Source organism: Balearica regulorum, chromosome 7 (genome assembly GCF_011004875.1).
Source record: "Balearica regulorum gibbericeps isolate bBalReg1 chromosome 7, bBalReg1.pri, whole genome shotgun sequence".
Taxonomy (NCBI): Eukaryota; Metazoa; Chordata; class Aves; order Gruiformes; family Gruidae; genus Balearica; species Balearica regulorum.
The window spans coordinates 24,039,888-24,062,773 of NC_046190.1; the positions used below are offsets into that span (position 1 = coordinate 24,039,888).

The following is a 22,886-nucleotide window of genomic DNA, read 5'->3' on the forward strand; positions in this document are numbered from 1 at the left end:
TTTTAGGCTGTAGAGATCTGATCATTACTTGTCACCTCAAGTGCACATCCAGTGGTTGAGAACTGTGTGTTCACAGAATGGACAAATCTTCTCTTGCTTTTGTCCAACATTTGGGTCTATGACTGCATGAATTGAGGTGGTGGAGAGAATCATTACTGACAAATGCATATTGACAGAATTATTATGCTAGTCTTGGAACTTCACAATATGTGAAAACGTTGTATCTTCCTTAATTAGCCAGTGGGAATACAAGGGAAATATTTGTAATTGTCAGCACCTGTGTAAGCATATAAATATCTTCTGCTCATGCTCTTAAAAAGGAGTGGAGGTAGAGGGGAAATCATGATATATTTCCAATTTCTCACAAAAAGGTTAAGGATGCTTATTGCTTTATTTTACTCTATTTTCTGGGCTCTTGACCAGAGTCATGATCGCAGGAAGTAAGGTATGTTTACTAGTCTGGATGCTGAATTCCGTTACATTTATCATCTCCAGACTGATTATTTGATCAGCATCATTGTCCAGGATTACAAATTGCTATTTGATTTACTTACTGGTTGTCAAAAGCAGCCAAGTCTTTTTCTCCTTGTGTGTGTGGTGGTTTTTTGTTCTCCTTAAAATCAGTGTCTATGGCAATCTTTGTACAAGTTCATTGAAGGTGCTCAGTAAAGATCTGTAGTTTTAATAGCTTTCATGCCCTGTATCATCTTCTTGTTAGTTCTCTTCCCTGCCTTCTCTGCGACACTGTTGTAAATACAGTGGTGGTGTAAGTATCTGTAAACCAAGAAATGGGTTTATGTTCTTTTTACTCTTCACTAGAAAAACAGGTTTGAAGAAATGGTAGAGGAAGAATAAATGGGGTCTTCGATGTGTATTTGTGTTTTGGAGTGGTGGTGATGGTTAATGTATGAAAATAAATATCATCACACTGAAGGAAGTAATTTTGATCTGTAATTTCCTAAGTATGGGTATGGGTCTCCTGCAGTGTGCTACTAACTGGTCTGCAGCACTGAAAGTGGTTGGGTCATTACTGGAGATCCCCAGATGCTTGGTCATTCTCTATCTTTCCTTACTGCAGAGTACTGTTGGAGGGTGATGGATTAGTTAAGCACAAACTTTACTAACAGAGCAATGTTGACATCTGGTAAGTTAAACTTTCTTGTTTGAGGCAGTTTTAGTGCTTGCTGTGATGGAAGTGAAGATGTACATATTTGATCTTTTTCCCACTCTTTGGATTATAATTCAAGAAAAGGTTTGAGAAGCAGCTGAAATGAAAAACATCTGCTTACACGCATTAAAGTAGGTTGGCCCTTATAGCTGTGGCTTTAGCTATTCTATTGTGTGTTATTCTCAACATTGTCAGTTTGTTACCTTTGCTCCTATCTAACAGAAGCCTTTGTAACTTCCCATAGCAAAAAAAAATCAAAACACCACTCATGCAATTAACTCTCATAAAGTGGCTGAGAGTCTAAATAGCTTTTACACAATCGGAAGTGATTTTTTTGTTCACTAAACTCGGGTTTTAACACAGTCTTAAGGCTCCAATGCAAAACAAGCCCAGAGCTTGAAGACTGAGAAAGACTAGTGGTGATTCTGTGCTAGGAGGTTGCAGGATCAAAGAATGCGCAAGCTGCAGATATGGACTTCTGCTGCTAGATTTAAGTGGGAGTAAAAACCCAGACTTACAGCTTTTTCAGTTTCAATAATGTGTTTACTTTGACTTTGTATGCTTCATCAACCCTCTGGGACAGGTTAATGGGGTTTCGTATTGCTTTGAGCTGGGGATCGTGCTGTCTGTGCAGTGCTGAATGTATGGAAAGTACATAGTAATAACTTTAAAACTTGTCTCTGAAAATTTACCCTTCTTTTGTGTGGGTTGGTTTTTGTTTTTTTTTTTTGGAAGGTAGTTTACTATATAATGTTCCATTGTTTCAATAATCCTACTGGATTACTGGCTACTAAAAGTATCTGTTGCATTGGCTCATTTGGCAGAGAAGCTGAACAGCTGAGGGTTCTTTATTATTGCCTTGTGTTTTGAGTTGTGTCTGTAGAAGTCAATATAGTTTATCTCAGGGTCTGACCATAGAACATTGTTGAAACTGTTGAGCCAAATTGCATCATCTGACTGCTGGTAAATTATAAAAAACTTAAGTGTTTGCTTGCAAAAACTTAGGGTAACAATGGCTGTCTTTAAAATGGTCCTCTCAGCCCTAACATGCCTATAAATTTGGTAGCATTCCTGACAAAGTAATTAGAGCTTCCTACAAGCCTGATAATTTCTCCTAGTGCATTTAGTTGAATGTGTAGTTTAAATGAGTGAAAGATTTTAGTTAAGCTCCATTTGGAAAAGGCTATTTGAAAAAATCTACCCTATGCAAGGATAAAGTTCTGCATGAGCAGCTGTGATGTTTTCAGGGTATACTGAGCTTGAACAATGATTCTAGAAGAGCTTGTAACTACTTATTTACCTGTAAAATAGAATGTTCATGGATAGAAAATACTCCACTCTGTTATTTCTTCTCTTTATTGTGTGTTTTTACTGTCTTAAATATTTGCTTAGTAATAAACTGCAAATTATAACTTCGGGGTTTTTTTAGTTATCCATTTCTTCAGAAAACTAATTTAATAGATGTCAATAGAACATGTCTAGTTCTTGGATTAATTGTTTTCTTCAGAATAACCTTGAGACACATGACACTCATGCACACAGAGCTTATCTGTATTTTCCCTTCACTCCCAAGTAAAAATTTGTTTAAGAAAACTTTGGGAGTTGGATTACAAGGCAAATGATGAAATACTGGGCTCCATTTGCCTCCTCAATGCAAACAAGGAACTTTAAGTGAAAGAGCTCTATGAATTAAGTGTTTCTGTTTTTAACTAGGCAATGATATTAAATAAGACCCTTGCAGAAGATGTCTTTGATGGAAAAAGCTGGGCTTCTCAGTAGAGAACTGGAGTCAATCCAAAACCAGATGGTAAAACCTCTTTGGAAGTGGTACTTGCTGTTTGTATTGAAAAACTTTTCATGTTAGAGTTTCCTGATTGCACAATTATGAGATTGACTTTTATTTAGGATACAGTAGATAAAAATTGTGATTCATGTTCTGGGTGTAGTTGCAGGCATTCTTTTAATTACTGGGTAATAAGCTGTGAGTTTAATATAACTTTCCATTCCCATCCTGCTTCACCAACCTAAAATTTTTAACAGTGTAGGAAAGGCTAGAGGTTTTTCTAGTTACTAGAGTGATACAGTGAAACAGTTTGATCACTTATGAATTGAAGAATAGTAAAGTCCAGTCAAAAACTAACAATTATCTGTCACATTCTCAGGTGTTTTTTTTACTGTGGATGAAATTTATTTGTCATCTCTTAGAAAAGACAACTTTCTAATGATAGCATCTTTGAAGTGATTGGAATACCTTCAGCTTTTAAAAAAACTTCAGTTTTTTAAAAAATCAGATATTTAACTAAATTTTAATGCTCATTACTACTTGATTGTTTTGCTTCCTTCAGGTCAGGCAATTGGCAATCTCAATAGCTTTTCTTCCAAGTTATGTGTATCGACATGAGAGGTATTCTGTCCTTCCCTTGAAATTGAATACTAATTTTTAACATTTCTTTTTAGTAACTTGCTATTTCATCAGGCTATTCCTGAACAATGTGCCAATACCACATCAGTGCTACTGTTAACTGTAATCTACGTTATGAGGTACTTATGTTGCTCTTGATCTCAGATACTAAGCTTGTGCTCTGCGTCATATAACCACGTCCAGGCCTGCTCTGTGCTTTGCCTCTTCTTGTTCTGTTCCTTTCTGGAGCGTTGGACCTGTGGTCTCTGCTGTAGCCACAAGGAGAGGGCGGAGGCAGTCTGTCTTCCTCGTAATTACTGGTGTTCCTGTTTTCCCTTAGTCATGGGATGGAGGAGGGTAAACCAGCTGTTTGAGTGCTATTTTATTTCATTTTTGTTAGGGCAGAACCATCAATACTCCAAGTTACTGAAGACCAAGTCTCTGTTGTAGACTTCAGAATATCATGAAGCCTGTTGTTCCCTAATAAGTCTAGATTAAATGGCAGAGCTGGGGACAATGATCTTTGATTTTTACAGACCCTTGATTCCCCCCTTAATAAGATAATAGAATGCTTCAGTGAAAGTGTCATATGTTCTTTTTTTGTTTGTTTTAAAATTATTATAATGAGATTCAATGTTGAGTTCATCAGTCAGTAGTGTAGGTGTTTGTGCTGTGTGTTAGATTCTTACTTTGAACCTGTGCCAAATCCTATAAAACAACTAGGATAACTCAAAAAATGCAGTCAAAAAAGCTTTGCAAGCTACATGAATTAATTTTAACAAATGAATTATCTTCATATTTTAGTTCTACTTTAAACTTGTGGGTTTGTCTGTGTTGTTATCAGATGAAGACTAGAGAGCTATGGCTAAACAATTTTGGGTGCTTATTTTTCCAGCTTGCTCCAGTGATTTTTGGGTTTGTTCTTTTTCCTCTCCATTTTTTCCCTTGCCATGAAGTGACAGCAAAAGTGATTAAGTTTCAGTGCAGGAATCAGAGATGCATATGACAAAGCGTAAAAAGGGAGCATATGACTGCCTAATATGACAAGCTTTAACAACTGAACAGTAGTGAGAAGTTGAAGACATAGAAATATTATCATGGACTTTTTCAGTCCTTGTAGTGTTGAGGCTACTTCTTATTCTTTTTAGGCATTAGGAGCTTCCTGTTGGTTGGAAGATAGGTGATAAAGATCACTATAAAATTATGCTATCAATCTAGTCAGGAAGCCTACAGTCATCTTCCTTCATGAGAAGTGAAACTATGACTAAATTCAGTGCCTGAGCCCTCCAAGTAAAGGTGGCATGCAGTCTCAACTATGGATATTAAGTTAATAGAAAAACAAAAATGGTACATGGTGATGCAGATGTTTCAATCCCAGTGACTCTTACGTGTCTTCAAGCTAGCATACCTTATCTGTTCTTTTTCAAGACAAGAACTATAGTTACAATGTAAATCTTTTCGTTTCTAATATTTATATGGACTTTCAGTAGAAGAGACAAAGTGTTCCAGAGTGTCATGTGTCTCTTGGGAACTTTTTCGTAGAGTTTCTGTGTGGAAAAAGAGATGAAGACCTTCACCCGAATCTGATTGCTGTAACTTCATTTTTGCACGAGTGTGTTTCAGTGTATTTCATTGAAGCTATTGTGGTTTTGAATTGTGCTTGCGATGTTATGTACAGTAGTACTAAATAACAACTAAAATACAAAATAGAAATCAACTGTTAGTTGGTCTACATTTGTGTAGTACAGTGTTTGGATGTGTATCTTGATTAGATGTGGTTTCAATTTCAATGTCTGTAGTATTTTTAAACTAGATTGCAATTCCATGAGCTCGGAGTTGTTGGAAATCACATTTCAGAGGATTGTGGGCTGGGAATTAGCTATCTTCTTTACTGGGGGGGGGGGGGGGGGGGGGGGAGCTAATCTTGCCACCTTTGCAAAAGTTAGCCTGTGCAAAATCTGACTTCTTTCTTTAGCAGCTTTTGTGCTAGGGACATGGTTAGCATATATAAGCTAAGGCAAACTGTAGAGTTGTATCAACATGTTCCACCATTCAAATACCAAATTAATTAAGATTAGTAAATTGCTTTAGTAATTGCTAGCTTTTTATTGTTTGGAAAGCACCAACTACAAATTCCTGCTTTAGTTAAGAACATCTGAGATGTAGCTGACTTGTTTTCAAAAGCAGGGTTGTTTCAAGTTTTGTATGTAAATTGGGGTAAAAAGTTAATAAAAGAAGCCTGGCAACTTTACAATATAGGAGGATATTTTGAATTTCAAATTTTGCTGACTCACAAAATCAGAAATGCTCAAAACATCTTTTTCTGCAATCAGCCCTGGGACAAAACTATTATTCAACCAAAGCAGGAAGCTCTTTTGGGCCGCAAATAGCAGAACTGTCCAAATACCTGTCCCTCTGTTCTCTGCCAGATCCTTGGATGTCTGGGCTTGATGTTGCAGCTACCACTGTGGGTGAAGGGTTAAGATACAAAACAGTGCCTATGGCTAGAGGCAAAAGGGAGTAACAGTTCTTCCCAGAAGCAGTAATTGCTGTTCTCAGTATGTCTGATCATCTAGAGGTAGCAGAACAAGGAGTTTCTCTTTCAAGAGCTCTTCCCTGAATCTCCATCTTGGTATTGCTTCAAAACATATCCCCACGCTAGCTACTATGAAGAAAAATCAATCCTCTCAGCTGAAACCAGGACACTCCTTCATTTTTTTTTTTTTTTTTAGGATGAAATTAAAATTTTCAGTGCAGTAAAGAAACCTTCTCTGCCATTTTCCATATGCTACTTTTTGCAATAAAGATAATGCCTGTAGTGGCTTAGGTAAGTTCTTTCAGCATGGCTGGAATTTCACAGTAGCTGCAACACTTGTCTGTAGCTTGCCATTTGCTCTAGTCAGCGTTATAAATAATTTTTAGAGAAGGCAAATTAAGGCACACGAACTCCCTGACAATTCTCTGTTTAAGTTTCTGTAAGCTGAACTATCCCATAACAAGTCCTCAGATGCAGAGCCAGATGATTGAAGACATCTAGCTTTTAGGCAGCACGACGACTCGTTTAGGTTTAATAATATGGAATTGATACTTTTGCCTAGCCTGTCACAAACACAAAGACATCCATAAAGTTGTGTAAAAGGAAAATGGAATACATCTTAAACTATATTTTTAAAACATATAGTTGAAAAAATTTAAGTGGTATGTAAGACTCGCTGTTAGTTTCCTTATGATTTCTAAATGGAGCAATGCATTTTGCATTAAATATACACCAGTCTTTTTCTCTGTGTCCCCATGAATGATGAAAAGGTGAATTCTTAGCATTTTTAAGACAATATAGTATTTAACATCAATCAAGATGCAATACAGCCTCAGGACTTCTAGTATCCTCCTTTTGGAGGATTTTATTGCTTGAAAGTAATATTCTGGGCTGACTTTGTGGTTTATGAGTTCTTCACTAGAGAATAATTGGTTTTTGCTGTGTCTTAATTGATTTTATTGATGTGGCATTTCTTTCTATGTACTAGAGATAATAGAAATTCTATTGTCATATTCTTTTAGAGATAGAGACAGAACAGATCTAGTATGGGGACAAAGTTGTAATTCAGTTATGAAATGTATTGCATGTTGATGGAGCCTAACACTGTTGCTTTATGTTTGCAAGTGTAATGTTACTGCCTTTGTTTGTCCAAAGTGTTAACCTGTACTTTGTTGTAGAAGTAGAGCCTATTGAACTTCATCCTGACACCTAAAGCACATTGCTTTACAAGTCTGCCTTCTCCTTAGAAGAAATGATGAAGGATTCATTTTCAAACACGAAGAAGCTCAGCTGAGTAGCTGGCAGTGTTACTCATATATGGCATACAGAGAGTCTTTATTTAGAAGAAATAATTAAAATAATTTATAAATCTAGGCAGGAGAATCTCAGGGACATGTCCACAACCACACTACTCTGCCTTCCTTGAATGATATTTTCTTACAATTTACTTTTCAAAGCAGAGGTCCTTATGCAGCAGCAAAGTATTTTGGGATTTTCAGTACTGGTGCTAGCAGGATCTATGTAGAACTGGTACAAGTTGGTACGAACAATAAATCTTAAAGTGATAACAACATCTAGGAAGAGAACAGGAACCCTTCAGTTTATTACTGTTTGGATTCTGTACATGTTACTGTTGTTGGGGGTTTTTTTAAAATATATTTTTATGCAAATGAAACTTTAATGCAGGATTGTGCAAGCTTGTTTGTGTTTGTAGTTGAATTCATTTTGATTATAAACCAATGTTTATTTCTGGTTGAAGAAAATTAGTATGTAAAGGTTAAGTTATGATTTTGGAACAGAAACAATGCAAAATGGTGTGATTAAAGAAATGGTTTAAATATTGAAAGCTCAAAGGAATAATATTGAAAGAATATGTTAGAGTTCAGTCTAGAAGCAGAACTGCCTATAGGTCTGCACAAGTTGAATTAATATTTTATTCCTTGGTGAAGTTACTAAAGGTCACCCATTTCTACAAGTGTAATGAATATAGAATTCAGAGTACCAATTTCCAAAAAACTGTACAGAGTGTGTACAGCTTTTTAAGAGGGGCTCACAGTTAGATATTTCAAAAATTATTACTGAAAAAACAGTTTTCTTTAGCTGTATACCAGAAGTGTTTAGATGTCTTAAATTTTTAGCTCACTGGTTTATAGTTAAGAAAACTGTTTTGACAAGGTCACTACTATATGCTTAAGTCCAGAGTGATAGGGCTGACCCTATTAAATGATCATAGTTTTCTGCAGTCTGGTGATTAACAGGCTTTGAACTTTCCTGGCTTTCTTAATCTTTCTTAATCATTTAAACCTATTATTGTTTTGACTTCAATTTCAAAAGCCCTTTAAATCTGTCTTACAATATTAATAGCTGATTAAAGTCCTGATTTCTAACCATATTATCAGTGGGGAGTCTACCTTATTACACTGAATAATTTAGAAGCAACTATTTAGGAAAATCTTGATCAAGGGGGTGGTACTGGGGAAACCACCAACAGCAACAAAAAACACCACTCACAAAACCAGAAAAAACTATACCTAGTAATGTTTATATTAAAGTTAGTGATCTTCTCCATGCAAGAAATTGGGGAAACAAAATGCTTCTGATTTATGACATCAGTAGCTGCATTTCTTTTTTTTCTTTTAGGTTTCAGGAGTGTAATTTTAAGTTAATTCTGTGTTGGAATTTAAATCCATCTTTCCTTCTCATGATAAGTATTGTGGTAAAAAAAATTCTTTCTACTAATATTTTTGGGATTCCTTTCACCCAGAAATTCCAGGTTTTTTTCTGAAAAATAGATCTGTGCAAGATGCGATGCAGCCAAACAAGACTTCAATCATACTAGTACACAGGAACTGTGTACTAATAACTGAGTAAAAATGAAAACACCAGAAATTCCTCCATCAGTTCTCCAAGATGGTCCTTCATTCTCTCAGCCCTGACATTTCTACTCCAGTAGCAGTGTTTAAAGTCTGGGATTTCTTTATAAATGTGATGTGTGGTTTGAGTTGGACTTAAACTTTTCCTTAAGCAGATGCTTTTGTTTCGTTAAGCAGTGTAATTCTCTGCCAGAACAATGCTACATGCTCTTTCTCTAGCTGGACCTGATTCTTTGTCCTTGATAACTGTAAAGTAATTACTTTTCAACAGTCTTCAGGTAGAAGTACCTTAATTTTCTGTTGCTGTTTTTTCATGTCTCTTTCCTATTACTACTTGTGTGTGCTTTACTCCTACTCACGTTCCTTCTTCCCAAGCTAAATGTTTTAGCTACGTGTTTTTCTGTTTAAAAATGGAAGGGAATGAAATAATTAGTGAGGCTGATGGCTCACTCTTTTGTTGGTCTTCTTTCTCACTTTTGTTTTGTTTCTTTGCTCTTTCCTGTTTCTATATTAAAATAATTCATTGATGTCTTCAATGTTTGACATAAGTTGGAAGCTCAGGTTGAGTTGCAGATTGACACCTGGTTTCCCTCTCTCCAAGTTATACTCTGGGGGTTGCCTTTACCCCTGCCCATGTTTTTATTCTTTTTATTTACCTACTTGAATTTGCATCTGTCTGTTGAAGTTACTGTGTTTGAATGGGTTCATCTTACTGTCAGCTGGAATGTTCCGTTGTCACTACATACCCTTGCCAGTCTGCTGTCATCTATGGATTTCATCAGTAGCTACTGTACTTAACTCTGGATCACTCATAAATGTGTGGCATAGTGTTGACTCTAGTGCTGATCCTTGTTGAAGTCATTCTCAGATGTGCATTCTCTCAGCCTTAATATTTTCCGAACGGAATGTCAGTTTCTTCTTTTGTTGGTATGAGTGGACTGTTGCAAAACTTAAATTTTTCTGGAAGCAAGTTTTCTTTGGGATTATATTGCACTATCATATAATTCCTCTTTAAGCTTTCAGTTTTTCAAGTGAGAGATTCTGGACTTGCATTTTGTATTTGGCAATAAAGAAGTATTTACTCAGTAAGGAATTTTTCTAAGATTGTCTAACCTGTACAAGGTCATCCTAGAGTAACAGTGAATGATGATCAGCTGTCATTAAACCAAAAAATTAATGTAGAAGGGATCCCTGTTTTGCTGTCAATTTGAGGTCAAGAAAATGTGAAAAGATACGTGGGACCAGCTGCCATGTTATGGAATAGGACAGAGACTAAAGGGAGAGACATTTTGAGGGAATAGGAAGCATGGTGCTTTTCAGATGGTGAAGCTGGGAGACTGTAGCAAACAACAGAGGAATTGTGGAAAAAATGAAAAAGCAAATGTATTAAACTGGCAGAATAAAACCAGTGCAAGTCAGGCAAGAGACTGAGACTTTCAGGGTATGAATCAAGTTTTTTTTTAAGGGAGGAGAGGTGGGGGGAGAGATGTCTTAAAAGAAATACTTGGACTAGGGTGTATGTGGGTGCCAGTTACACAAAACTTTAATTTTGGTTTAGCTGGTTGTGTCTGGTCCATGATGAATTTGGCTGCTGAATTTATACGTAAGGTGTGGTCTGGGTTGTGTTTTTTTGTTTTCATCTTGATTTAGAAAATGCACAGCTCCTAGAATCTGGCTTAGCAAGCTCAAAGTAATGATTCAAACAAATACAAGTCATGGTACTTAAACTCCATAGTTGTGTACATGAAAAAGATTAGTAGGCTAATCAGAAGAGTAAGGCAACATTAGACTTAACTGAAATTTCTAAGCAACTGTAGCCTTGTCAAAAATGCAGAAATACTGCCTTGCTTTAAGTAGTATTTTACTACGCTAGGAAAAGCAGTTCGCTTATTGCCTTTTGATCTCTGTATAGATCAAGTCAGAAGAAATGAAGCTAGCAGTTATGGCAGGATTACTCATTCTGCCTGATAAATTGCAGATGGAACTTGAGAAACAGTCTGACCTTCTATACCCATCCCCCATAAATCTGATGTGTTAGAAATGTTTTGGGAGCTTCTGTTGGGCTTGCTATGTGCATTGGTCTGTAAATGCTCATGAGGATGTACTGTTGTAGCAGATTCATGCATGGCAGTTTCTGACCTGAAAGATCTTGTGGGATGTGTTAACTGTGTTTGGTAGAAAGCAGTTGATACAATCTGAAAAAGGACGTGTGAGCACCAATGTCCCACAGGCTGGTTGTCCTAGTTTTTACAAGATTAATAATTGAGAAAAAACAACAGGAAAAAGGGCTGCATTTCTTTTTTTAGAACAGTGAAAGTAGCCTTAACATCACTTGAAAGTTGACAGTTGAAGCAACGTAATTGCTGAATCATTCTGATGGAAACTTCTTTAGATTAATCTGAAATACAAGATGACTATACTGAAGTCCTTAAGGTTTCTTAATGGCTTTGTTGAAAAGTTATGGAGAAATGCTCCTGCAGAGCTCTGTCTTAAAAGGTCTTTTCTTTTTATTGATGAAGCATAGCCTAGTATAGCATAAATTCTACTTGCCTTGTCCACTTAATACAACCAACATGCTTTAAATTTCTGTCAGAAATAGTACTCTGTTTCTTTTTTGATGACCTTTCTGCAAAGTTCAAAGAATATGTTGGAAATCCACCCTTTCATACATTCCATTTTTAATCAATCTGGGAAATACGTAAAGCAGTTATTGCAGCAAAACATGTCAAGTATAATAAGCTTATGGAGTAGCAAAGCCCAAGGGCATTTAAAGGGGAGCAAAGTTAGTCAGAGCCATGTACTGTGGCAAAAAATTTATATTTATTTGTATATCAAACAAGGCAGAGGAATGTCTGCACAAATATGTTTGGAGCTTCCTAGGGTGCTTTACTGTCACAACTTTGTATTCTGAAATAGTTTTAATCCTTCTTTCTTTTTATGCTGACTATCCACATTGATGGTTAATGCAAAAAAAATTCTATTATCTTTAGTGTCGTGTTCCTTCACAAGTATTCTTGAAAATATTTAGAAAAATATTACTCTACCATGTATATAACTTTGTGTACCTCTTTGTTTCTGGGTAGTCTGCATGATGGAGACTTTGTTGGCTCTTCTGGCCCAAGCAGCAGTGTCTATGCTGATTTTTAGTTTTATATCTGTGCAAATTTTAGCTATTGTTTCTATATAAGCTTTTGGTTAGTTTGGATTCATGTAAGAAGTTTTGGAAGGTAAATGAATTTTGAAGCTATGAAGCTCTACTGCCACTTTTTAAACCTGTTTGTTCATCACCAGTTTTTATTGTGGGCCTTAGGACAGGTGAGTTTTACCAGCTTTTCAAGAAACTCTTGTTCGTAGAGCAGATCTGAACTTGATATTCATCTGGACTTTTTCACCAGTACGCAGTAGGCTGTGTTTTCTTCTTAATTTGGTTAAGGCTTTGTAAAATTGAATGCAGCCTGCAGGGAGCCATGCCTTACGGCTGTTTGTTATGTTAAGAACATTATTGTAAAAATGCTGACTATGGTCCAAGCACATTAATTTTCATACACTGTCATATTAACAGCTGGGAAATAAACAAGCATTGAGTTGTGGGATTACCATTTCAGAAAGATCTTTAAAATGCATTGTACAAGTCAGCTAAACTTACAGGTTCTAGTATGCTTAAGAAATAAAAAGCAGACATGAAATGCTTCATTGGGGTTTTTTTGTAGCACTGTAATCAAATAGAATGTGTTTGTCAGAGTTGTACCTCTAGCTGTTAGACACAGTATAACTCTTCCAAGTGGCCTTGGCATTTGGTGGTGTGTTTTTGGGTGTGGTGTTTTTTTTGGTGTTTTGTTTTTTGTTTTTTGGTGTTTTTTTTTTAATAAGAGTATATTTAGCTGTACATATAGCCAAATTTCCTTAACACCATTCTGGCTCTGTGTAATATCTGTCCTCAGAATGCCTGCAGTAATCTTTTACTCTGGGTCTGTGCTACTTTATTTTCAAGCTTGTGGAAAGGGAAAATATTTAAGATTAATGTGGTTGTGAATTTATCATTAATGTTTTAGGGGCTAAATTTGATATTATGTATGTATCTGCATGTACATAAAATTTGGTTCTGGAAACATAACAATTAGGAAAGAAGAAAATAACATGAAGTTCAGATCCAAGTTCTGATGGAATTATTGGTTATGGTAGGGTTATTGGTTACAGTGAATAAATGAGGAAAAAAGGAAAAGTTCAGGAAAGCTTTGTCTTGGGAAGTTGAAAAAACATCCTTGATAGGTACAATCCAATTATTTCAAGATTTTCTTTTTGAAATATATTCCCAGTTTGTCACTGTTCTGGAGTTAGGGATGAATGGGAGCCATTCAGATTGCCTTGCTCAGCAGGCTAATGTATCACTATGCCCCATTGCAGTTAAAGGACAGAGAGATGATTTTCCAGAGCGTGAATTTAGGTTGAGCCTTTGTTTCTTGATAAAGCATAGGGGGATTAGCTTGCTCATTTGTTCTGGTAAGTTAAATGCCTAAACATGCCTTTTTGTAACCAGGTTGGAAAGAATACTGCTTAAAAAAATTATCTCGACACCGAAGAGAGTAATGTAAAGCAGCGTGAAACTTCTCATTTAAACTACAATTAGAGAATGGATGATAGTATGATGATCTCTGTTAGTTCCTATCTGCAGCTGGGTCACTTGAGCTTTGATCTGAATAGGGTGTGTTGGAGTGACTATGATACGGTGACATCTAGAGGTTAGACCAAGAATGTTGTGGTTTAAGAAATTCCATAAGGAACTGAGTTTGGGGAGAAAGCTGCTGTCTTCCAAAAGTGGAAGTTTTATCTAGGGTACAATCAGCCTATTGGGCTGTCAGAAGCCATTAGCTGCAGTGCTCAGAGGCTGGGGTGTGTGTATCTGGGCAGGCAGCTGCACTAGTTTGGTGGAAATATGCAGGTGTGCAGTGTGATAATGACTGCAGTTGGGGTGCTTTTTCTGTCCATCCTCATGATTGTGTGCAGCTGCCATTTTGAAGGGATGGCTGGAACATTGGCGGTTCTTCCAGTAGGTTAAATGTCTGAAGGACATATCAAAGTGTTTAAACGTATCATTTTTGAAATGTACTACAGTTTGTTTTGACACTTACCTATGATCCTGCTGTAGACTCTTGCATATTTTTATTTTTAGGTCCTTTTTTTGAAATAGGATCTTGAACACTGATGAAGAGACTGTTAATGTTTTGAAACTCTATCACAGTTTGGTGCTGCATAGTTGAAAAGAATAATCATTATTTAATGTGCTAGGATGTGTTGAACTTTGAATTTCACAGTGCAGAAAATAGGAAAAAGTGCTGTTATGGCTCCTTCAGTTCCTTTGCCTGCTTCCATAGCACATTTGCTTCTCTTCTACTTACTAATTAAGTTCCAGGTGTGTTAATGTATAATATATATACTGCTTGCTTGGATGGTTTTAAATGTCCTAACTTATTTTAAATTTTTTAACTGCATATCTTTAGCTTCAATTTTGTATTTAGTATCCTTGGTTCCTAAAATGTTTTTTAGTAAAATCCTCCAAAGTCTAACCTTCATCAGTTAGGAAAAGCCAACTGGTGCTTATCAATCTTGCCTATGAAACACATGTTGGGATATATTATGTAAGCTGTTTGCTGTGCTAGTTGCACATTTAAATGTATGAAATACTTCAGCAGCTGTGTATGAAAGATAATATGCATCCTGTCTTTATGCATAAAGTACTAATAAAGATTTGAACTCTACAAGCATGTCCCTTTGTGTGAAATTTTCTTTGACAAGTTGCTATCAAAGCAACTTTAGGGTCCAAGGAAAAATATTTGGAAAATGCCATTTTCATGGTGAAAGGAGGGGGTGGAGGTGAAAAAGATTAGGTAAGCTAAGGTTCACCGAAGGAACCATTCTGCAAACCTCAAGGGCAGCAACTGTGTCACTCCTGCACCCCTCTGTGGTATGTCGGTAACATACCCGAGGCAAAAATCACACATCTGTTAAACAGCATTCCCATTATGTTACATGGTTTCTGTTGTAGCTGATTTTCTTGTCTGAGTAAGTAGTGAAAGGTTTTATTTGTTTTTCTTTTCTCTAAACTTGGGGTTAAGTTGTGATTAAAAAAAAAAAGTGAAGGAACAAAGAATCTGGAAGCTTTAAAAAGCTCAAGTATAGATATTATTTCTACATCCTCAGCAGATAAAATTGTATTCAGTTCTAGCTGAAGTAGTCTGATTTCCGGTCAGAGGAAAAGTATGCAGTATTATTTTTAGGGAAGAATGGTTGTGACTTTATGCAGGTATATTTTCTAATGGGCAAACTCATCTCATATCTCCCTTTACAAAATGGATTGCGTATTAGCCAAGGATATATCTGTCTTACAGGCAGATCCTTTTAACAAATGACCTGATTTAATTTTAAGTAAGATTGCAAGTTGCCTAAGAAGAGTTAGTGTTCTTTGACTTCTGAAAGATGTTCCTTCCAGAATTTCCTGGTAGCTCTTTGCTTTTTCTCTGATATATAAGTATTTGCTATCAATAAAATGCTTATTAAGATGAGACAAATGGAGATATCGGGGAGGTGTAGCAGCATTATGAAGACTGGTATTGGGCTAGACCCCTTTTCATTAAAGAAAAAGAGCCTGATACTGTTCACTACAGAAAACATTGATTTGGAAATAAATGTAAGATCACAACAGCTAAAAATCTGTGGCTTCAAGGCTGATAGGATGGTAAACTATAAAGAAGACTTGGCAATTAAACAAAGGACCTGAATCTGCTATTGAACAGTGTGCTACAGTATAGTCTGCTTGCTATGAGAGTCAAATGCAAACCTTGTATTTAGAAGGAGAATGTGGATGGAACCCACTGTATCCTGATTAGAAGTGACTCCATGAAGGATTTAGCAGCAAAGTGGATAAATGGATGCAAGTCAGTGTGATACTATGGCAAATAACCTAAGGCAGTCTCTGCATATGTAAACAAGAAAAATGGGTCAGTCAGTTGGCATCTTGTATGTTTGAATGCAGCACTAGTGAGCTTGAGAATGTGTCTGGGGTTGATGCTTGCATTTTAAATGGATGCTGAAAAAAACAAGTTTTGGAGAGTATGATCAGAAAATGCTCTAAGGAATAGAGAACATAAACTTTATCTATTTATTTGAACTAAAAGTCAGTTTGCAAGTTAGCTTGATTGTAGTTGGTTAGTGACCAGAATCTTTCCTCAGGAGGAGTAACTTATGGTTCTGCAGTTGACTGGAGCAAGGAACAAAAACAGATGGCTAAGGGACAGTGGGAACCTTCTGCAGCGTGAGCAGTTAGCTGTTTGCAGAATTATCAAACGGACACTTGACTTCCACCTGCTTATATTATGTATGACTGTCTTACAAACCAATTAACCAAAAAAACCCCAACCAAACCCCACAGAAAACCAGAGCAGTGAGATTTGTGGAATATTTTGAGATGGCAAAAGATTTTGCTCTGAGGCGGGAAAAAAAGTGAGGTCACTTTTTAAAGGTATTTCAAAGTGAGTGACAGTGCAGCCTGCAGCATGACTAGTAGTAGCCTGTGCTGGGGGAGAACTGGGTTTCTTTTTCCCTCTGATTGAGACAGTGTAGGCAACCTATTCTGTTAAATTACCTGTTAGGTTAATCTAGCAAAGAAAGTTTCTCTCAACATCTCGCTCTCATCAGAGCTTGCCGAAATTTTCTTAAATAGCCTGTTGTTGAAGTATATTTTTTCTATAGAATGTTTTTTGGTATGGATTACTATTTTATTTGGTACATCGGGAAACACTACAACTGGTTTTAGTGTTCACATTGTCTGTATTCCTCACTGTCGTGTTTTGTCAGATGCAAATTATAAGTTCAATGTACAGTTTGTTATGAAGTCCACTGATTTTGGATATATAGCAAGCCGAAGTATCTGATATAATTTGAAGCTGTGATCTAAAGCAAAAGTTTTGTGTGAAGTTAAGTTTACTTTAATAAATATGTATAAATTTTTTAGAAAACTTTGCTGTCTTTGCAATACCTGAGGTACCTGAATCAACAAATATTATGTAGTTTAATAATTTGCCAGTTTGAAACTATGAAACTACATATTATAGCTGTATTCTCAAAGGAGTAACTACTTTGTGTTTTGTGGTTTTTTTCCCAAGGTATGGGCTGAAGCCAAATGACCAAATTTTGGCAGAGGAGAAGCACAAAGAACTGTAAGCTCTTTTATGGTGATATATGTGCATGTTACATGTATTTACTTTTCTATGTATGTACACATCTTATTAAAGACCTGAAGCAAAAATTTTGTGTTTTCTTAGCTTCTACTCTTCAGTATTGTCTGCCATAAATTACACAACTTGTCTGAAAACTAATTGTTTCAAAAAAAAATTTAAAAATTGTTTTCATTAATTTGTTTTAAAAATTATTTTAACTGCAGTTGGTACGCATGCAATTTAAATGTCTGTGTTCATCCTAGTTGATGTTTTACATATGACAGTGGTTACACTAACAGCTACTACTTGCCTGCATTATGTCTGTGTGTAAGTCTTTGTTTATATCTAGCAGAAATGAAAAGGAAGATTTTTTATTATTTTTTTTTTTCAGGTTCAGTGTTGACTCCCTATTTTAATTTGCCTACTCATGTCACACATCATGGCCATTCCCACCTTCACAAATTCTCATCAACACAGTTGGGCTGTGGTATGGAATGTAGCTAAAAGTCACCAGTGCCCTGTCAGTTATATTGAAATTTTGCTTGTTTTAGCTAATCTGATTTTGAAGCCTAAAAACTCTTGTTCCTGGACAAAAAATATGATCTATTGTTGAATGGATCATTCTTTTGTGTTGCAGAAGTAGCAGCCATAGGAAGCTTAATCAAACATTGCAGTAACAGCATGTTCAATTATTTTGCTCCTTCATTAAAGATGTGCCCAAACCAAACAAGCTTGAAGTTCAGATTTACTCTGATTTTAGATAGTCTTCCATGTTCAGGCAAAATAACCTTTATTTTTTTTTATTTTGGCATGCTATGTACTAAAATACAAAATCTCTACAATTGAGTTCAAAGCAAATACTAGGTACTGTGCGTAAGCATGTGTATATACGTTTGGAAATGCAAAGTAAAAAGATGGGTAGGTATTGTCTGCATGTTATCTAGATATGGGGGAGGTGGGATTCTGAGTTTGTGTGCCTGGTATCGACACCTTTTGGTTTTTTTGTTTGTTTGCTTTTTTTTAAATGATGATAGCTTTTACAACAGCTACTGAAGTTCTCCAAGTTACTGACTTCTGAACCATATACATGTTTTGAAAGTGGAGGGGACTTACCAGAGCTTGATATGCTTTCTGTGATGACCGATTAGTTCCATCAAGGGTTACTGTATTAAATGGGAGAAAAGTAATCACTAAATAAAAGATGGCACAATTGGAACATTCCTGCTCACTTGTATATGTAAGCATACAGGTTACATAAAGGCAATACTATAATACTTTTTATTTCAGAGTTTAGTTTAAAAATTCTCTTGTTCTTAAAAGTCTTCATTATGTGAAGTAATTATTTCCCTCATTACTGTTGTTTTTAATTCCTGCACATTAATACCGCTGACTGAAGAGCTATACTCTGTGCATGATCTCCAGTTTTCTTCTTGCCTCATTCATTCACTCTTTTCCATGAGCTGCCTGAAAAACATTCTATATGAATGTTGTGTTTGCCATCCCTTGAATCTGTATTATGTAACTGGTTTTTTTTTTTTTTTTTATTTCTGAAGATAGCTAGTTGGTATGAAACTGTAGAAAATGCTTCACTTGTCAGCCCTTACATAATTTTTTTTTGTTGTCTTCTCCATGATGACTGGTGGAATATTTATATAAAAGTCATATTTCCAAATAAGATACAGATTTTTAGGATTACTTTCACATTTCTTCCTTTCAGGATAGAGTAGTGGGTATTTAGTTCCTTTTGGGTGCATCTGCATGCGTAGATATAAGAAAAACACCTTTTTTTTTCTTCTATTTTAAACTTTCAGCTCTTGCACATAATTGTCTGTTTCTATTATTACACTAGCATAATTTTGCATTATTTCATAGTACTCCCAAAAGACTTAAGCAGTTTATCCATGTCTAAGATGAGGTAACTGTTTCAGATGAATTAATATCCATAGCTGTCAGGTTTTTCTATGTTAATTGTTGATATTTCTCAGTAAGGTCATAGATTTCAAACAGTATTCTGGTAACAAAGATTTAATTCCTTTGGAAAAAGAATTATTAGCTAAAAGCCTTAGTGATTGAATTAGCAGCCAAATAAAATTTCCTTGTTCTTTCATGGAAAAAGATATTTAACTTACATTTGTACATCATGGTAATGTACCTGTGACATTAAAACTGCTTCAGCTCCAGGCAAAAGACAGGCAACAGTAGTTGCCTTTGGTAGATAAGATTGGTTTTATGCAGAGTGCACTCTCTAAAGACAGAGCACTTGTGGACAACATAATTATGATTAACCCATTAAATGTGTTAGACCATTTTAAAAGGTGTAAGGTAGAAGTATTAAAAGTACTAGCCTATCAAGGGCTTAAACACAAGTTAAATGACATTACAGGTCTGTATTTTGGAGAGTAGAAGTTGTACTGTGTACACAAGCTTTATTTGCACAATAGATACTGATTAAACTGAACCTTCTGATGGGAGGTATTTCATTTGAAATAGTTTAAATGTACTAAAATCCTGTTTGAGCTTTTTTTAAAGTATGTTGCATATTTCTTAAACATATCAGTAACTAATATGCAATTACCGCATAGTCACCCCTTAAATGAAGGACTGAGCACCTGTAATTAAATAAAGAAAATTCAGAAAAGGTAAATATTTACACAAATCGGCTGCAAAAGAAATCTTTCTTTGGTTTTTCGTTATCACTACAGTAGCTCCTGAGACAATTTATATGCTGTTGGTTATAATGAAAGAGTTTGAACTTGCTTTTGCCATTGACCTTGGCATCTTGAATGTCGGTGGATACTTGACCGGGAAAAAACTCTCGTAGGTCAGTGTCATGTTGTTTCAGGAGAGGCCTTTGAAACTTTTCTAATATGCTATGTGCTCTTTTTCTCAGACTGTGTTAACTGTATGGTGCAGAACAGATTAAACAGTGTTGAACCTCAGAGCATTTTCAGTCCTTCTAGTGAAATTATCTGATTTAACTTAAAATGAGTTGTTAGATACTTAACTATCCTTTTCTGATACTTAGATGAGCCTTCATATTTTAAAGAAATGCCAATTCTAGGTAATGGTGCAAGATAACTTACTGCTAGGGTAATTGTGACTGATTTCATTATAAAGTTATTCTTAGGTTTGGTGGCCTCATAACTAAGGTATTCTCCTGAACCTGTCCTAATGTTTTTAAGTCAAATACAAAGTTAGTCTCTTATGTATTCTTGTTCAGTGACAAAGTTCCTCTGCTTAAAATAATTTATCTTCCAGTCTTTGAAATGTCAGCAGCTTTTGTATTGACTTACCTAGTAAAGACGACTTCTTTGGCATTCTTCATATGAATCACAATGATTTCTCTTACTGTCAGATGTCCTTCAGTTTCTTAGAGATCACTTCTATGTAACTGTTCTTCGTAAAAATGTAAATTTCATTCAGTAATGAATGCCTTATCTCCAAAGGTAATTGGGCCAGCTACACCCTGACTTGGCTTGATCTTCTTGTCCTTTAATCTTATCTAGAGAGATAAGTACAGCCGCTAACACAGACTGGAGTTGATTTACAGGCATGGCATCATACTTAACTTCTATTTTAAGAGCTAAGGTATGAAAGATCACTTTTTTCTCTCCCTCCCCCCCCCGTATCAGCCTTTTAAAATTGTCTTTTCATTAGTGTATACTTTTTTTATCTTAAAGGAATTTGTTAGTACCAAAGTTGTAAGTTGGTGCATATATCCATTCTTTTCAGAATTCAGCTGTGAGCATCCACCTCCCTTGCCCCAGTCAACTCCTGAGTGCACATAAGGTGGAGGTTATTGTCCTGCTGCTCAGCCAGGGAGTGGAATGTGTGGAGGCTCCTTAGCCTGCTTCCATGGAGAAGTAACAGATTAGTTCAAACCATCTGAACTGATGATCAAGCCAAGCATGCCAATGTTGTAGTGAATCAGATGAGCAATCACATTTGTTCTCACTGGTGAGTTTGTTATTCTGCAGTGAGAATCTCCTCCAACTCAATTAATCCCCTGTATCTTTGAGGAGAGGAACAAAAGAATTCCATCCTGCAAGACACTGCTGGGAGTAAACTTTGATATAATAAGGGTAGTAAGGCCTTAATGTTGCATATGTTTTTTCCCCTTCTGAGAACAATAAATAAATATAAACTCTCAGAAAAAGGAAATATTTCTCCTGACCCTTTGTATAGTCCTTTTACAAGTGTTGCTCCTATTTTGAATTCTCAGAATTGGACTGAATGACTTTAACTGAAGGTCATATTAACCAAGTATAGATTTGTGTGCATGTGTTGTTGCCTAGGCTGGGTTTTTTGTTTGTGGGGGTTTTTTTGTTTTTGTTTGTTTGTTTTTTTACTATGGTTTCACATCAAAAGTTTTTGAGGAGAATAAATTTCAACTAGCTGCAGCAAGCAACGGAATGTGATTGAAGTTGTCTTGATATTAAAGTAGAAACAATTTGTTTACTCAATGCCAAATACAGAGTCCATTTTCACTGTGTAGAGTAGTGTTGGCAGAGGTGTTGGGTTTTTTAGTAATATCCTCTTTTACTAAAATATGGGCTATAGCAAAATCTTGGTAGCATGACTAGCTTGTATGAATAGGCAACTAAAATATATTTATTGTGAGTCTTAAAACCATTGTTTGGAGTTTAGTGGTACCACTGAGTCTGTAAGCAATGCTTCAGGACACTTGTTTTAATGCAGCTTTGACTGCTGGCTGTACAATTTTATAAACTACTTTGTTTAAGCAGTTTTGGCCATAATGGAACACTTAACTTTTTTGGAAGTTAGTTGAAGGAGAAAGTAGGAGATGTGGCAAGTATTTTGTGCCCCACAGCCACCTCTGCTTTCATAATGTGTCTTTTTACAGAGGTAAAAGCCATGAACTGAGAAAGAGGAAGGTCATCAACATAAGCTTCCATTTTCTTCAGTGAGCTGTTTGATGTGTTGCAGTCAAAAGGGAGGGCAGATGTGTTGCTCTGCTGCAGGTTTGCTGAGGGGAATTTATTTATGTATTTCATTCTTAGCTGCATACTTGCTATATGAATATTTTTTCATAGTGAAACTGAGCAAAGGAGAGAGGAACTTTTAAGCTTGAAACAGGTATTTGGGTGACTGATGCAGTTTTGAATTATCTGTAACATCTGGGTTTTTTTGTGTGTTCTGGTTTTGCTTAGCCAAGTTGTGTACGAGTATTGGAAGGGTGAATCTTAGAAGTACAGTAGGGCCGTTTGGGTATTGCAGAGGGCCTGTATGATGCTTGAGAAGAATACACAGTAGGGGGTTAGAGGTAGTCTGGGTATGTTAGAAAGCTAGATAATGCAAAAGGGATTTGAACCTCTTCATGGGAATGCTGTAGTGGCATTTCCTTGTAGTTTGGGCGGTTACCATGTGTATTTCACTATCTATCACAATACTTAGGTGCAAAAGCTAAGGAACTCAACCCCAAACCCATTTATTATGCAACCGTGCCTCACGCTCAACATGCAGTGGGAGAACTATGAATGCTGGAAACATAACGGGGTACAACTGTCTGTCTAATACTGTTGGAAACAACCAAGCTACAGTATCTTGTGCCACTAGAGGGTGTAGCTTATCTTCAGTAACACTTTCAAAAATCCTGTATATGTCGCTTTTAGGATTTGGTGTCCTGTTGGTGTGCATTTTCTCCGAAATACCTTTATTTTGTATCCATCTTGTG

At 36.1% G+C, this 22,886-nt stretch overlaps 1 protein-coding gene across 4 annotated transcripts in view; it reads left to right on the plus strand.

Moving 5' to 3' along the window:
• The window catches only part of ADK (adenosine kinase), a 295,032-nt gene that overhangs the window by 19,551 nt on the left and 252,595 nt on the right, over nt 1–22,886 (plus strand). For all 4 annotated transcript variants that reach the window (XM_075758603.1, XM_075758601.1, XM_075758600.1 and 1 more), the window contains exon 3: nt 17,138–17,191. In XM_075758603.1, coding sequence (XP_075614718.1) covers nt 17,138–17,191 — 54 coding nt within the window. The remainder of the gene's footprint in view (nt 1–17,137; nt 17,192–22,886) is intronic.